Source organism: Anser anser (assembly GCF_964211835.1).
Source record: "Anser anser genome assembly, chromosome: 17".
NCBI classification, from domain to species: Eukaryota; Metazoa; Chordata; class Aves; order Anseriformes; family Anatidae; genus Anser; species Anser anser.
Genome location: NC_139738.1, coordinates 7,686,854 through 7,701,043, shown reverse-complemented (window position 1 = coordinate 7,701,043; position 14,190 = coordinate 7,686,854). Strand labels below are relative to the sequence as shown.

Sequence of the window (14,190 nt, the reverse complement as noted above, 5' to 3'; positions counted from 1 at the left end):
CAGCGTCTCCCTGAGCGCTCTCCTGTGCTTCTCTCACTGTTATCCCCGCCGTTTTGTCACGCTCCACCTCATTTCCCACAGCAAATTTATTAGTTAACTGAAATGAAAACAACACACGCCAAAAAAGGCGGCCACGGGCCAGGGAGGTGGCGGGGCGGCTACGGTGTGGCATGCCACCAGCAGAAGGCAAAGGGCCGGCGTTGGACGTTGGTGCCGCAGCGCACCTCCCCAAGCCTCCCGTGGTAGGAGGCGACGTCCTCGAGGAAGTGGCACCGCAGACCCAATGGCTCCAGGAGGCTGCGGACGTGGTGCTCCAGGCAGCATTCGCCACCCACCACTGGACCGAAGGGCTTGGGGATGCCCAGGTCCTTGGCCAGGATGAGCATGGGGACCTGTGGGGTGACACAGGGGGCTTTAGGGGAGCCCAGCAGCCACCCCAGCTGATAAGTCAAAGGAAAGCAGTTGGTGATCCCCCCAAAATTGAGTTACGGCTGTTACTTTCTGTAGCCTCCCTTCCCTCAGGAAATCCAGCACTGTTTCCTCTCTGTTTTTTTTTTTTTTATATTTAAACCTTGCCATTTCACCACTTTGAAAGGTTTTCACCTCAAAGCTGTTCAGGTTAACCCAACTATGAGCAACGTGCAGCAGAGACACAGTTACAGCCAACCTTTGCTGTTGACCAACCTTAGTCAACCTGCAGAGCCTGGATGGAGGTATTTTCCCTTTCTAGGCAGGAAAACACTATGCTTTTTTGGACATCCTTAAGGATGGGAGGATCATGGTCATGGGCCTAGCTATTTTTCCTCTCCACAGCTCAAAACACACAGGCACTGACTGGAGAACGCGAGGAGCAGGGACACCTCTCACCATGTTGGGGAAGTACGGCATGGCCTTGCCTTGCTTGTCAAGCTTGAAGAGCGCTGGCAGGTCGATGATGTCCTCCTCTGTCAAGCCCAGCTCCTTCTTGAGGATGTCCCTGTTCCAGTCAATGCAGCGCTAGAGGGAGAGGAGAAGAAGGGATTGGGGGGACGGGCAGGCAAGCAAGGTTCCCCCAAGTGGCCTTGTGGACACTCTCATGCAGGAGGAGAACATGCCAAAATGCAACACCTCCTTTGAAAGTTCATGCCACCCTGGGGCCGTTATCACAAGAAATATTGGTTACCATCAGAAATATCAGCTGTTACCTGAACGTACTGATTCTGCTGCACCATAATGTTGTTGGAAAGGACCTTGTTAATGGTCACTCGTTTCGTGTCCATCCCCGAATACCCTACAAATGCAAACCCCGATGGGTGAAATGAAGCGATGCCTTCAGAAGCCTGGCTTAAGATGGGGCACAGATATGGAAAAGTTCCCCAAAATCCCAATTTGCCGAGCTTGGATTAAGGTTTTGGGTTGAGGCTGCTGGGAATCCCATTTCTTAGCTTACTGGGAAACCAAGCAAGAGGGAAACCTCTGACTATTTCGCAATATCTTCACCTGACCTGGAGAGAATTGGAAAGTTTGTATCATCCATCCTCCTGACGATAAAGCTAATAGGATAATAGTTTCTGTGCTGTCCCAATTCCCAGCTCCATAAAATCAGAGGTATCCCCTCCACAGAAGCCACCTTTTGTTTTGCGACGTTCGGATCCTAGGCAGATAGCACAGGCGCAGAGGGCCCTGTGGTGGCATGGATGTCCTTTCCCGACTTCAATGCAGACAGATGAATTTTATCCCAAACAAAACCTCAATCAGAGGCTGCCCAAACTGGCTGCCAGTCCTGAGTGACTGAAATGTCATTGGGGTGACGTGAGACCCCCCAGCTGTGTCACTCTCCACTGGAGCTGGTATTTACAGAGATGCTCCATCCCGCCCCACCAGCATCCCCTCCGGGCAGAGGGCTTTATCCCTCACATCCCACTCGCTTTCCCAAAATAGGGCTCGAGGGTGGGCAGGCATCCTGCCTCAAGGACAAGCATGCCAGTCCCTCTTGCCAGCCTTGAAGGGCAACGGTTTGGGAAAATGTCCCCTTCCCTGTGTCCCCAACACCCGCATGTCACTCCAGGCATGTCGGGCGCTGCCGCCCTCAGGCTGCCTCACCCTACATCAAAGCTCAGCCTTTATTTTAGGGACAGGGATCAGCACGCTTCCACCCACCCCAGCGGGGATTTGCACAATTCCCCCTGGGTTGCCTGCTGCCCCCTTGCCTTTGAACATGGTGGCTTCACCCTGGCCCTCCTTCTGCTTCTCCCGAAAGAGCCTGTAGCACGCCGTGGGGCTGGCCATCAGCATCCGAAATCTCTGGGACAGGTGGGAGGGAGAACTGTCACTGAAAGGGGCTTATCCAAAACCATTGCATTCATACCCCCCCCTGGGGAAGCTGCCCTTGGAGGCTCGTTTCTGGCCTTTTGCAGAGAAATTGAGGTTAAATTCTGAAACGCAGAGGTCTTTGCTGTTATTTAATGCAGTGCTAATAAAATGTACCTGAAGGAGGGTGGTTTACTGCTGTTGTTGTTGAAGGGAAATACCAAGGGGTCAAATGCTGCTGGCGCTGCCCCAGGCGGGAGGGATGGGGCGGTGGGGGGGGGGCAACTGCAGCCTGGATGCAGCGGGGTCCAATCCTGCCCCCCCCCGGCGGGGTACATAATCCCTGGGGAAGGCAGGGGGAGTGCTGCTGCTGGCTGGGTTGGTACTTCAACTTCTGGGGGGATTTTTTTGGTCTCCAGGCTGGTGTCACAAGGCAGGGGGAAGGCAGGGAGGATGGAGCAAGTGCTGTGATGCCTCAGGAGCAGGCAGAAAAACCAGCATTAAGCTGTTCCCATGCCATTAGGGGAATCACGAGTGTACAGTCTGAGCCCTATGTGTGTCCCAGCTTGCTCCGGTCTTGGCGATCTCTTCTACAGGGGCTTAGCACAACCTAATGGAGGCAAAAGGAGGGTTCCTGGTGTGCGTGTGTGTAACAACTCCTTTTCTGAACCATCCTGCCAAGGGTTTTCCCCAGAGGGAACAGTCTACGGCTTAGAAGCTCTCTCTTTCCTGTGTCTTTTTTTTTTTTTTTTCCTATTTCCAGCCCATCTGGGAGATGCTGAGCAGCAGCGAGCCCTGGCCAGCTCCTATGAGTCTACCTTTGCAGGCATCTTTTCCCCCCCCCTCTTGGTGTTGACAACAGCTAAGAAAATCCCTTCCTGTGTTCAGAGTACTTCTTCTAGGGGCACGGGAGAGAAGCCAAGCAAGCACCAGCTGGGGCTGTCAAGGAAACGAGCTTTGTGATTTTCCCTAGAGCTGACCCAATGGGATTAGCTTCCCCGAAGAGAAACCGCAGAGCAGCAGAAGGTTTCAGGGTACCTTTGTATCGGGGCTGGGCACAAAAGTGACAAACTCGTTGACGTGGCCCGTGGCCAGCCAGTCGGAGTAGAGCTCCACGGGAGCCTGCACTTGCTGGGCGAAGAGGAAATCCCGCACCACTCTGGTCATCCTCCTCCCTGCGGGTCTGGGGGCAAAACGACCCCCGAGAGGGGGAGTAGGAGGAGTAAATATTTATCCATCGCTGTATGCGTGCACATAGATTGCAACCGAGGTGGAGGAAAGGTGGGAGGGAGGAAATGGGAAGGCGGAGATGGAGCAATGGGGTTGGGTGCACCCACTCCATAGAGAGGACAAAATTTGGCTAATGAAGGTGCTTAATGTGATTTTTGATGGTATTTAGGGGCACCTGTGGTTCCTTTGCATCCCGAATGGTTGCTTTTCCCATCTCTTACGTGGGGAAGCTGCTGCCGATGAGGATCCTCCCCAGGGGGAACTCCTTCCCTGCCACAGTGACGGGAGGGCTGACCTCCAGGTTGCCGAAGGAGTCGAGGCTGGAGACGGCCTCAAAGAGAGGCTCTCTGCTCACGTAGCCGAAATCAGGGCCCTGCAAAAAGAGAAACTGCTGTGAGCGTTGCCGTGAGTCCGTCCGTGCCCTTATTCCTCCCGCTGGGCCTGGACCTGCTCTGGTGGGTAAAAATAGCAAGGATGGGGGAAGAGGAAGAGGCAGCCCTAAAGGCAAAGCAGGAAGATGAAAGTCTCCAGGGCATCCGGGCTCAGCAATAAATGGTGAATGCCAGAAGCAGAGTTGGAGTATGGAGTCCAGGAGTGATCTCTGCTATCTCGCAGCTGCTTTTTAAGTGTCCACGTTAAGCTAATTAGTTTCTGGGGCAGCCCCGAAGCGGAGTTTCTGGATGGCTGGAGTGGAGCAGGGTGAGCTGTGGCCCTCGAGGGTAAATCCTCCCCAGGCATAAGAACCACCTGGAGGGCTGGGCTTCACTTAAATCCCATCTAAGCCTGATTTTCAGGATTGAATATATCTGGGATTTGAGGTGTTGGGAGATTAACCCTTGGTGCCATGTCTGGGATACGCTGAGCGAGAGATTGTAATGCTAAAAACAAGGTGAAAATAGCACTGGGGGCACAAATCCTGCTTGTCCTTGCTCTCTGCTTCAGGTCGCTGTGGGTTTGGAGCTCAGGGCTGCGCAGCCCCTCAGACAGAATCCGATATCTGCTGTTTTTCATTAAATCTCAATCACTTATTAGTGTCGGGTTTCCTCGGGGGCAAACCATGGGAGTGCTTCAATTAAGACAGGTTTCCTGCCGGCTGTCTCCTGATTCACTCGGACGGGCACGGCGGTGTTTGCAGTAAGTGGATATGTCCTCGACGTGCTGCTCTGTCCGCACCCAACCTGCGTCGCCCGCTGAAGGCACTGAGCCATCCCGCTGCCTCGGCTTCACGCAGGTGCAAACCCCTCGGCGTTGCCCCGGGGGAACAGAAACGCAGCGGGGAGGTGGGATGCAGTTACAGGCGAAAATGTACGGTTTGGGAAAAACACGCAAGAAGACCCAAAGGCGTGCGGTTATCATCTAGGAGGCGCTTAGAAAAAAAAATAAAATGAAAAAATCAAGGGTGTTCGGAGAAGCTGGGAGCTGCAGCAGGGACTGAGCACGAAACACCTGCTCCTACCCATTCCAGTCTAATAAACAGCAGGGCCAGTAGAGGCTCAGCTGTCTGAGCACTGGTTCGTCCCAGGTTTGTGGGCAGCATCCGAGCCCTATCAGTTCCAGGTGGATTTTGAGGGGCTAATTCCCTGTGGTTTCCTTTTTCCCTGGTGCAGGGTCCCAGGGGCTTAGGGCTTGGCTGGGCGGGAGGAGGACGCGCGCTGCCTTTGGCTGCGTGGTCCTAGCTGGAAAATGAGATTGGAAAGATAGGGCTGGGGATTAGGGGAGGCTTGACAGCAGAAATTGGTGTATAGCATGTTAGCAGCTCCAGAGGCTGAAATTGCTCCTCTAAATACGAAGCAGTTCCTAAAGAGGGCTGGTAGGAGCCCAGCTTATTCGCAAAGGAGAGGATCAGCACAGTATTCCCATCCTGCGTGATAAACCCGGGACTGCATGCACTGCCGGCATGAGGAGCGATGTATTTCAATGCTTTTTTAAAGTGAGGAACCTTCCCCAAACTGGCATGCAGAAAAAAAAAAAAAAAAAAAAAAAGGAAGCGAGCTGCCAAAATGCTGCTGGGGAGCAGAGCAGGGCTGGGCGTACGGGGCAGGGTTCGGTGGCTCCCCAGGGCTGTCCTGCCCTTCCTGCATGGTGAGATCTCAAAGGGATCATTCAAAACGTCATTTTTTCCACACTTGTCTTTGCGGGACTCTCCCGAAATGCCCTGGTCAGGGCCACTGCTCTCCCAGCAGCTTGCTTCGCGTGCCCTGCCCTTCGCCTTGGCAGCCAAGCCCCGTGGGGAGGATTTTGGCAGCCGTCTGTGCCTTGCTGTCTTTCGAGCAAGTAAATCGACTCCTCTCACACGTTCCTTTCCTCCGCTGAGACTTCTCGTTTCGCAATGGGGAAACTTAAGAGCTAGGATGTGGTTTAGCGGTGGGGCTCGCTAGGACAGGTCGGTGGCTGGACGTGATGGTCTTGAAGGTCTTTTCCAGCCTGAATGATTCTGTGGCTGCTCAGGTATTTGGGGTGAAGGAACGCACCCCTTGGCCGGAGCCCTCTGCTCCCGGGGTCCGAGCTCCCCCCCCCGCCCTCTCACCCAGCCCCTTCAGGGTGGGGGCTTCCCTGGCAGCGGGGCACGGACCTGTCCCTGATCCGTGCTCAGGGGGCGAGGCTCTTGGTGTCGGGGTGGTTTCTCCATGCGGAGGGACGAAGCAGCGCTACACTCCTCTCTTTCAGGCAATTCGTTATGGTGCATGTGGGGTAGAAGAGGTCAAGCACAACCCCCTGCTCCCAGGGCAATGCCGGCGACTGCCCTGCTCTTACCAGCAGCTCCTTGATGGGGGATTGCTCCAGCCCTCTGTCCTGGGGGGAGTCCAGCACCACCGGGAAGCTTTTGTGGGGGGCCTGGGTGTAGCCGAACTCAATCTCATCCTAAAGCAGGAAGAAAAGCACATCAGGGAAGGCAGGCTGTGCCCCCCACCCCGGTGCCCACCTACCTGCATCCAGCGGTCGCCGCGGTTGATGTAGCCGAAGCAAACCTTCAGGTCGCAGCCGGCCTTGTTGACGAGGTTCTTGACCTCCTTGACGAAGAGGTAGTTGTCCTTCATGCTGGGAGAGCGGGTGGTGGGAGGGAAGGGATGGAGGGCCGCTGGAGGATGGGTGTCTGGCCCAGGCACTCTGTCCATCTCCCCCCCTGGCTTGGTGACCCCATGGGGCCAATGCCGATTTGGCCGTGGAGGTCTCATCCCTCGGCCCTTACCTGCAGACGAAGACGTTCACCGGTGCCAGCGTGTTGGGGGTCATGATCCACGGTGCCACCCTGAACACCACCGTGTCGGTGAAAATCGGCGTGTGGGGGATGCCCTGGGGGAGGCGAGCAGAAATCAGGGCCCTTCCACTCCCCATTTACCCCTATCGCCCCAAATACGCCCCCGACGTTGGTTTGGGGGTAAGCTAGAGGTCTGTTCTCCATCCCTGTGCCCCTTGGGCTGTCGCAGCCTTCCCTCTGCCCCCCTCCCCAGAGCCCCCCGACCTCAGCCAGGGTCTCCAGGAGGCTGACGTGGATGGAGACCAGCCCGGGAAAGGAGTCGTCGGGAAAGCGCAGCCCCTCGACGAAGAAGTTGAGCTCGGCGGCCCCGCCAGCGTGCTGCACGGTGTGGCACAGCTTCCTCCGGCCCAGCACGTGGACGTAGCGCTGCCCGAAGAAAGGGTCTGCGAGGACCGAAAGGAGAAGGTGGGTGATTTCCGAAAAGGTGTGGTGGTTTCTAAGCTGTTCTGCTCGTGCACGAGGAGTTTCCACCACCGCCCTGTGCCAAAGCTTCACCTCTGCTGGTGGAGGAAACTTCATCTGGCAGAACGACCTTAAAGCAGCTCAGGTGCTTGCAATTTTGCATTTGTGCACGAGACTGGTGGGCAAAATGTCTGAGAGCCTTTACTTGGATGGAAACAGCATTGCAAAGATGTTTCCACAAGGCTTCTGCCCTGGAAGCCCCTCAGACCGCCCATGCGATAGCAATGCCACAAATCCCTGCGCCGATGGATTTAATCCCATGTTTAAATGTGCTTAATGGCACGTTTCTGGGCTGGATGAGTCCCAGGGATTAAACCACTGTATCCACAGCAGGGAAGAAGGAAGGGAAAACGTGTCTTAGAGCATGTTGCCTGGTGCAGGAAGCATCAGGGTGTCAGGACACCTGTGTTTGTTTTTATTTTTTACTGCTGCTTTGCTGGATGACCTTGGATAAATGGCTTCACCACACTGCGCCTCCGCTTGTGCGTCTCAAGTTTTCCAACTGATAAAAGACTTAAGGCTGGAAAAATTTGGGGAAGGGACGGTGAGGGCACAACGTGCTTCAGAAGCGCAGTTTGAGGAGCATGGAGAGGATGAGGTCGGGATGGGAAGACAAGAGCTTGAGATCACAAAAGCCTCATGAACTGGGAGAAGGGGCGGAGGAGGCAGCGATGGGGAAGGACTTACTCTGCACGTGAAAGACCCCAACTTTGTCGGCATCAGAGACGGGAACGTAGAGCACGATTTCATACCCCCGCGGCAGATGCTGTGGCCCTTCAGTCCTCAACACCATCCGAGACATATCGAGCAAATCTGGGGTGCGGGCGAGAGCAAACCTGGGTGCGAGCTCTGCCAGCTTGTGCGCTCCTGCCCTGTGCCAAGCAGCGTGCTCTTTCCTTGTAACCAGCCTTGGCATGCATGCTGGAAAAACAGCCTGCGGTCCTGCTAGCAAGGCCTGTGGCTTGTGCTTTGAAACATTTTTTTTTTTTTTTTCCCCTGGCACAGCCGGTCCCTGGCCTCAAAAAGCCGATGGGCACTGGCTTGGCGTGGTTTGGTTTTCCAGGAACAGGCGGGTATTCCTGGCTGCCGGCCGTGCGCCTGGCCCCAAGCATCCCTCGGCCAAGCCCTGCCGTCAGCGGCACCTCTGCTGTTTTTCTGGCTGTGCTTTGTGCCCCTGCTTGACCTTGGGGCGATAATTAAAACAAAATACGAGGACAGGAGCGTGATCCCGCATGGGGAGCTTACTCAGCAGCTCAGCTGAGTCAGAGCAGAGAGCAGCCAATTCCCAAGCAAGCCTTCATGCCTGAAAAGATTAAAGAGGGGGGGGATAACAGCATTTCTGCTTATTTTTCGAAGCGGAGCTGGGCTTGGGACTGCATTACCTTCTTTGCTGAACACCCTTTCGTCATCGCAGTCTGGCGCGGGACTCAAGGGGCTCTCCCTGTCGCAGCTGACCAGCAGGATGGCCCCGTGTCCCTCGGGTCCCCATGTCCAGCTGGCCTGAAACGCCACGCTGGGGCTTAGCGAGGGGATGGGGACGCGGCAGCTGGGATGCGCTGGGCTCCTGCAAGCCCAAGGACTACCCATGCAGGGAAGGGGCAGGGTTACCTTGTTGGGATTGTTCTTTTCCACCACGCCATCCCGATCTGCATCGACGTCCAGGGAGAGCCCTGGAGGGCAAACCCCACTGTCAGCCCGGGATAGGGTGGGTTGGGTGTGCGCACGTGTCCCCCCCGACCTGGCAAACCTGTCCCCTGCTCAGAGGGGTGCTGCATCGCAGGAGCCTCCCTACTCACCGATGCCGGTGAGGAAGACCCCAGCTTGATCGATGGGCTGTCCTCCCTCCGCGTAAAAGCTGACGATTACCTGGAGATACCCAAATCCATCTGCTTGGGGAAGGATGCTCTCCATCCCCAGCCAGGAGGGGGTCTGGTGCCCAGCGCCCCGATTTTTACCTTGTTATCGTTGACCTCGGTGCTGGCCCGGCTCATGCTGAACCTCAGGACCATCCCCTCGTCCAGCGGCCACCGCATCCCGCTGGGTGCTGACCCCACCTCGGCTCGGCCCTGCGCCGCCACCTCCACGCTCACCCCCTCCGTGTGCTTCACCCCGAAGGTGACCGCCCCGGCTGGGGCCGCCCTGCAAGCAACGCGCTCTGTTTTCAGAGGTCTGCGCATCCGGCACCCAAAAACCACCAATTCCCATTACGATTCGGCTCTCCACCCAAAACACAGGCTGGCGTCTCCATGCTCACCACTGCCTCTTTTCTACCTTTCCTCACTGCCTGGGAATGTTTGAGGTGCCTTTTTTTTTTTCTTTTTTTTTTTTTTTTCCTTTTTTTAGGACAGAACATGCTCTTGTAGCAAAATGGGTCTATTTAGTAGCAATCAGTGCAGATTGCCATTAACTCTAATTACAGCCAAAGCGTTTGGTGCCACTGGAACCAAACTTGGTTTGCACTTCGGCTGAGAAATCTGCGTTATTTGCCAACTGAGGCAAACCCAGCATTTCCCAGCTCAGTGTAGCAGCATGCCAGCTGAGCTGGAGGATTTTACCACGGGAAACTCTCATTTTTGGGGTGATTTCATTCAATCCCACAGCTTCGCTCCCAGTCCAAAGTGCTTTTCCTGAGCTGCTCTGTGCATCCCCTTTGCCTCTCCTGTCCCTAATTTCCCCATCTATCCAAGGTTATTATTTTTGGGTCGCTTACAGCTCCCAAAATCCAGGCTCCCTTTGAGCACTGACACCCGAGCACCCGTGCTGGATCACCATTACAGCATCATTTATTGGGTTTCTGAGTGAGGGCAGCACTGCTGAGCATCGGGGGAAGAGGAAATCTGAGCGCCTGCCTGCTGCTGCCTGGGCATTTCTGAAATTGCTCAATTCTGTTTAATTATGCATGCAAAACTGGTTTGGTTTCTGGGCTTCGGTAATCCCACTGGGAAGAGATTTGACCCGGAGAGAAGCCAGATGCACTGTTTGGCTGGAGTATTGAGGGCAAGATTTGCAAAAGCAGCTGGGTGAGCGCTGGGATGAGCCATGAAAGGAGCACATAACCTTTTTTTCTTTTTTTTTTTTTCTTTCAATTATCTTGAAGGGTAGCGTTAGGCTTGTTTTAGAGGTACAGGGGCAGTATTGTGGGGCTTGCAGGCTTTCTGAGGACACAGATTGTCACCAGATCTTGCTTTCCTCCCCTCTCCCAGCTGCATCCCCTCCTTTGCTGTCTGTGCCCATGGCTCCTGCTCGAAATGCCCCGTCCCTGCTCATCCCTCTGTTCTCCAGCAATTTTCTGAAATAGCACTGCATCTGTTGACCGCAGGTGGACCAGACTCATCGCCTTTGCAGACCCAGGGTACGTATGTCATGCAACAACCGATGCTTGAAACTTGCCCGGGACTTGTGCAGATTTGCAAAGCCCGGGGAGGATTTGTGCCGATGAATTGCATCAAATCCTAGAGCTGGGGCTTTTGGGGAACAGAAGGACAAATGAGGAGGGGAAACGTGCATGGGGAGAAACAGGTTGAGGAGCAGGTAGGGTTTCACATCCCACTCACCCGTGGACATCGACGGCAAGCTGGGTGCCCAGCACGCACAGCGCCTGGATGCGGCTCCCGTGCTGCAGCCGCAGCGTGCGCTCCCCCGGCATCTCGCTGCCTGGACGCCCCGACGCTGGGCGCGCACCCTTCTGCCTGCTGCAGGAGCTTCTTCCTCCCCTCGCCTTCCTCTTCCTCAGCCAGCCCCACGGCAAATCAATCCACCTTCAGAGCTCGCAAAGTCTGTGATGATGGCTGTGCGGCCCCCACCCCGGTTTGGAGGGAGGGGGCGGTTGGATTGGACCCTCCAAAACCCCAGGAAAATGATCTGGGGAGGGAGGGAAGGGATGGAGAGGGAGGGCGGCTGGCCCAGTGCCCACTCTGTCCCAGCCCCATGCAAGCAGCTCCCCCAGCTGTCCCCAACCCCGCTCCCTCCAGCATCTCCCCAGACTGTGATGAGCAGCTCAGTGGGGAGGAGGATGCAAGAGAACCTCAGAGGTGTTTTTTGCAGTGCTTTTGGATTCCCCTGGCGTTTGCAACCCTCTCCTCCTCCTGCGCCCCTTTTCTGCTCTCTAGGGAAAACCTCTGCCTGCCTGGGAAGGAACAAATCAAATTTCCCAGCCCTCGGGCTAGAGCAGGAGGCTCCTCGCTTCCCTGCTTGCTTTCAGCTCGCTTCCCTTTGCCTCCGTGCACGCCGGCATGGGGAAAGCCGCGATGGTTGTGCACGGCCGGCGCCCCACTTGGCGCCACGGCAAGGCGCACTGGGAGCCAGCTCTGCCCACGCGGGCGTTTGCATTATTTATTAGCGCCGAGCTGAATATTCATGTTGGAAACCAAACTTCTGCCCCAGATTTTGGAATAACCTGCTGCAAGCAATTAAAGAGCGAGGAGCAGAAATGTTCAGTTTGATCTTCCCTGTTTGTATCCCTTTTGGGCTTTTCTTTTGAGCTTTCTCCTCTCTCCGTGACCAGGGCAGAGGAAATGAGCTCAAACCCAGTTTCCCATCTGAAGTGGATCCCTTTTTTTTTTTTTTTTTTTCCCTGTGACCTGAGCAAACAAGAGTGAAGACTTTGTATTGCTGAGCAGATTGGGAACATACACCAAAAAAAAGGCAGAAAAAGGGGCAGTTAGGGGGCATTTTGCACATGCAAAAATGAGGTTTGTGGCAAGAGGGAGATTTTATTGAAGGCTGTAGATGTGCTCTCCCAAGAGTATAAGAAGTTATAAACACTTTGCTGTCAGGCTGTGCTGTTGTGGTCAGAGCAGCACTGCTGCTGTGCATGGCCAGCCCGGGGGGGTGCATTAAGGGACCCCCGGTTTGGGTGCCCCAACCTGAGCTGAGCTGCCAGCAGCTGGAAGAGGCTCCCTCTTCTGAAAAGCATCGTGGTTTTACCCTCACCTATTCGACTCCAGTCTATTCAAACCACCAGCAGTAAGAAACACCAGTGAAAGAGGAGCCAGAAAGAGAAATAATTGGGAAAAGAAAACCAGAGCCACATGGTGTTTGCACAAGCAGGCTCCATTCACCAGCTCTGCGCCATGTGAGACTTCCCTTTTTTTTCCCCAAAGCGTCCCTTCCCTGCAGGCAACACGTGGACTGGGACGGCCTCGGCTCCTTGTGCTCTCCTGGGACCCTGTGCTGGAGACAGAGGTGTAAAATCCCTGTTTTAGAAGAAAACAAGCAAAGCAGCTTTTCTAATACCGTTTTCACTTCCCAATTCCTTTACCCGAGGGTTTAGTATTTCATTTGTCAGCAAGGAAAAGAAATGCTGCTTAAATCCTTCTTATGAAGAAAACAACCCCAACCGCCTCCCATCTTGCAGAAGGACCCCAGGGTCACCCCATCAGTTGGGGCTTTTCAAGTCAGCAGGAGTATTTCTAGCTGCTCGTGGTTTTTCTTGGGTGGCTCTGGCTTGGGCTTGGTGCACCACCATGGGACCTTGCAGCAACATCAAAGATGGGAAAGTCCTGGACGGGGCAAAAAGAGAGGAGGGTGGCTGGGTTGCAGGCAGGGGCTGATTTCCCAGTGGGAGGTGGATGCTGCCACACTGGTTCTTGTCTTTGAGGGATCAGTTGGAAAGAGGCTGGGGTCTTTCCAAGCTTCCTGGAGTCTTTGGAACCCAAGTAGCGTCTTTACTAGGCTTTTGGGGTCTTCGCAAGCCTGCCGGTGTCTTTGGAAACAGGGCAGGGTCTTTGCAAGGCTTTGGGATTCTTTGAAAGCCTTCTGGGGTCTGTTCAAGGTTCCCAGGGTCTTTGCAAGACTTTGGGGGTCTTTGCAAGCTGTGTGGGATCTTTCAAAGCCTCCTGTGGTCTTTACAAGCTGTGTGGAATCTTCGGAAACCATGCAGAGTCTTTGCAAGTTTTCTGGGCTCTTTGCAAGTTTTCTGGGTTCTTTGCAAGACTTTGGGGATCTTTGCAATTTTCTGGGGGTCTTTGCAAGTCTCTGGGGGGGCCTTGAAAGTCCTAGGGGGTTTTTGCAAGTTTCTTGGGATCTTTGGAAACCATGCAGAGTCTTTGGAAGTCTCCACGGATCTTTGGAAGGCTTTAGGATTCTTTGCAAGCTGCGGGGCTTCTTTGCAAGCCTGCTGTGGTCTTTGCAATCTTACTGCAGCCTTTGTAAGAATCACGGAGTCTTTCCAAACATTGCAGACAGCTTTGCAAGCCTCCTGGGTCTTTGCAAACCTCTTGGGGCTGGGAGAAGACAGGCTCGAGAGGCTGCCCAGCATCAGCCCTGCCACACTCCTTGAATTAGAGAGGACGCGGCAGCGGTGAGTGAGCCTTGAAGTGCCAGAGCCACTGTGGCGATGCCAGCAGCAGGGAGAACACCAAGTCCTTCCTGCAGAGGCTTCTGCAAAGTGCCTGCCTATTGCAATGCCTCCATTTGGGGAGGAAGGAGCGGGGCAAACTCTGCAAAGAGGTGACCGTGCCTGCATCCCGTGTGGGCACAAGCACGAGGACCTGCCTGTCCCCATTGCACAAGAGGCACTGGAAGCTCACACAACTCACTCAGCCAGTCGCCAAATAAACCTTTGTCCATAGCGCGAGGATGGGATTTTGCATGAGGCAGAAGCGCTATTCCCAACACAGGCTTTGCTCTGTGCTATCAGGCGGGAGATCGGCCCCGGTAAACCATCACGAGACGTGTGTGCAAATATAAGCACGCGCACGCTGATGTCTGGAGGCTCGTGGTTTCGCAGCTATAGTTAATCTGGTCAGAGGAGTTTTCTGGTTTTTAAAAATCAGATTAGGAACTGCTCTGCGTAATCTTTCCCGCCGCTGATGGATCTGTGCCTGCCCTAATTTGGGGGGACGGGGAACAGATAGCCAAGCCGAAGCTTACGAACAACCCCAGGAGCTGCTCCGTGAGGGTTCTCATGTGCGCTTCGCCCTGGCTGGGTGCTTTGCAGTCCCTTCCTG

The 14,190-nt window shown here is 54.8% G+C and overlaps 1 protein-coding gene across 1 annotated transcript; it reads right to left on the bottom strand.

The window, feature by feature from the left end:
* Nucleotides 1-147: 147 nt before the first annotated feature.
* On the bottom strand, nt 148-13,013 carry LOC310882931 (protein-arginine deiminase type-2-like). Its single transcript, XM_083802412.1, has 16 exons — nt 10,795-13,013; nt 9,196-9,379; nt 9,037-9,106; nt 8,849-8,910; nt 8,623-8,740; nt 7,928-8,053; nt 6,983-7,161; nt 6,710-6,813; nt 6,447-6,558; nt 6,274-6,381; nt 3,741-3,892; nt 3,328-3,472; nt 2,190-2,283; nt 1,185-1,270; nt 868-996; nt 148-392 (listed from the first exon to the last, which is right to left on the bottom strand). Exons 1-16 carry the CDS (start codon nt 10,884-10,886, stop codon nt 159-161), a joined length of 1,995 nt encoding a protein of 664 aa, XP_083658538.1. The 5' UTR covers nt 10,887-13,013; the 3' UTR covers nt 148-158.
* Nucleotides 13,014-14,190: the final 1,177 nt, after the last annotated feature.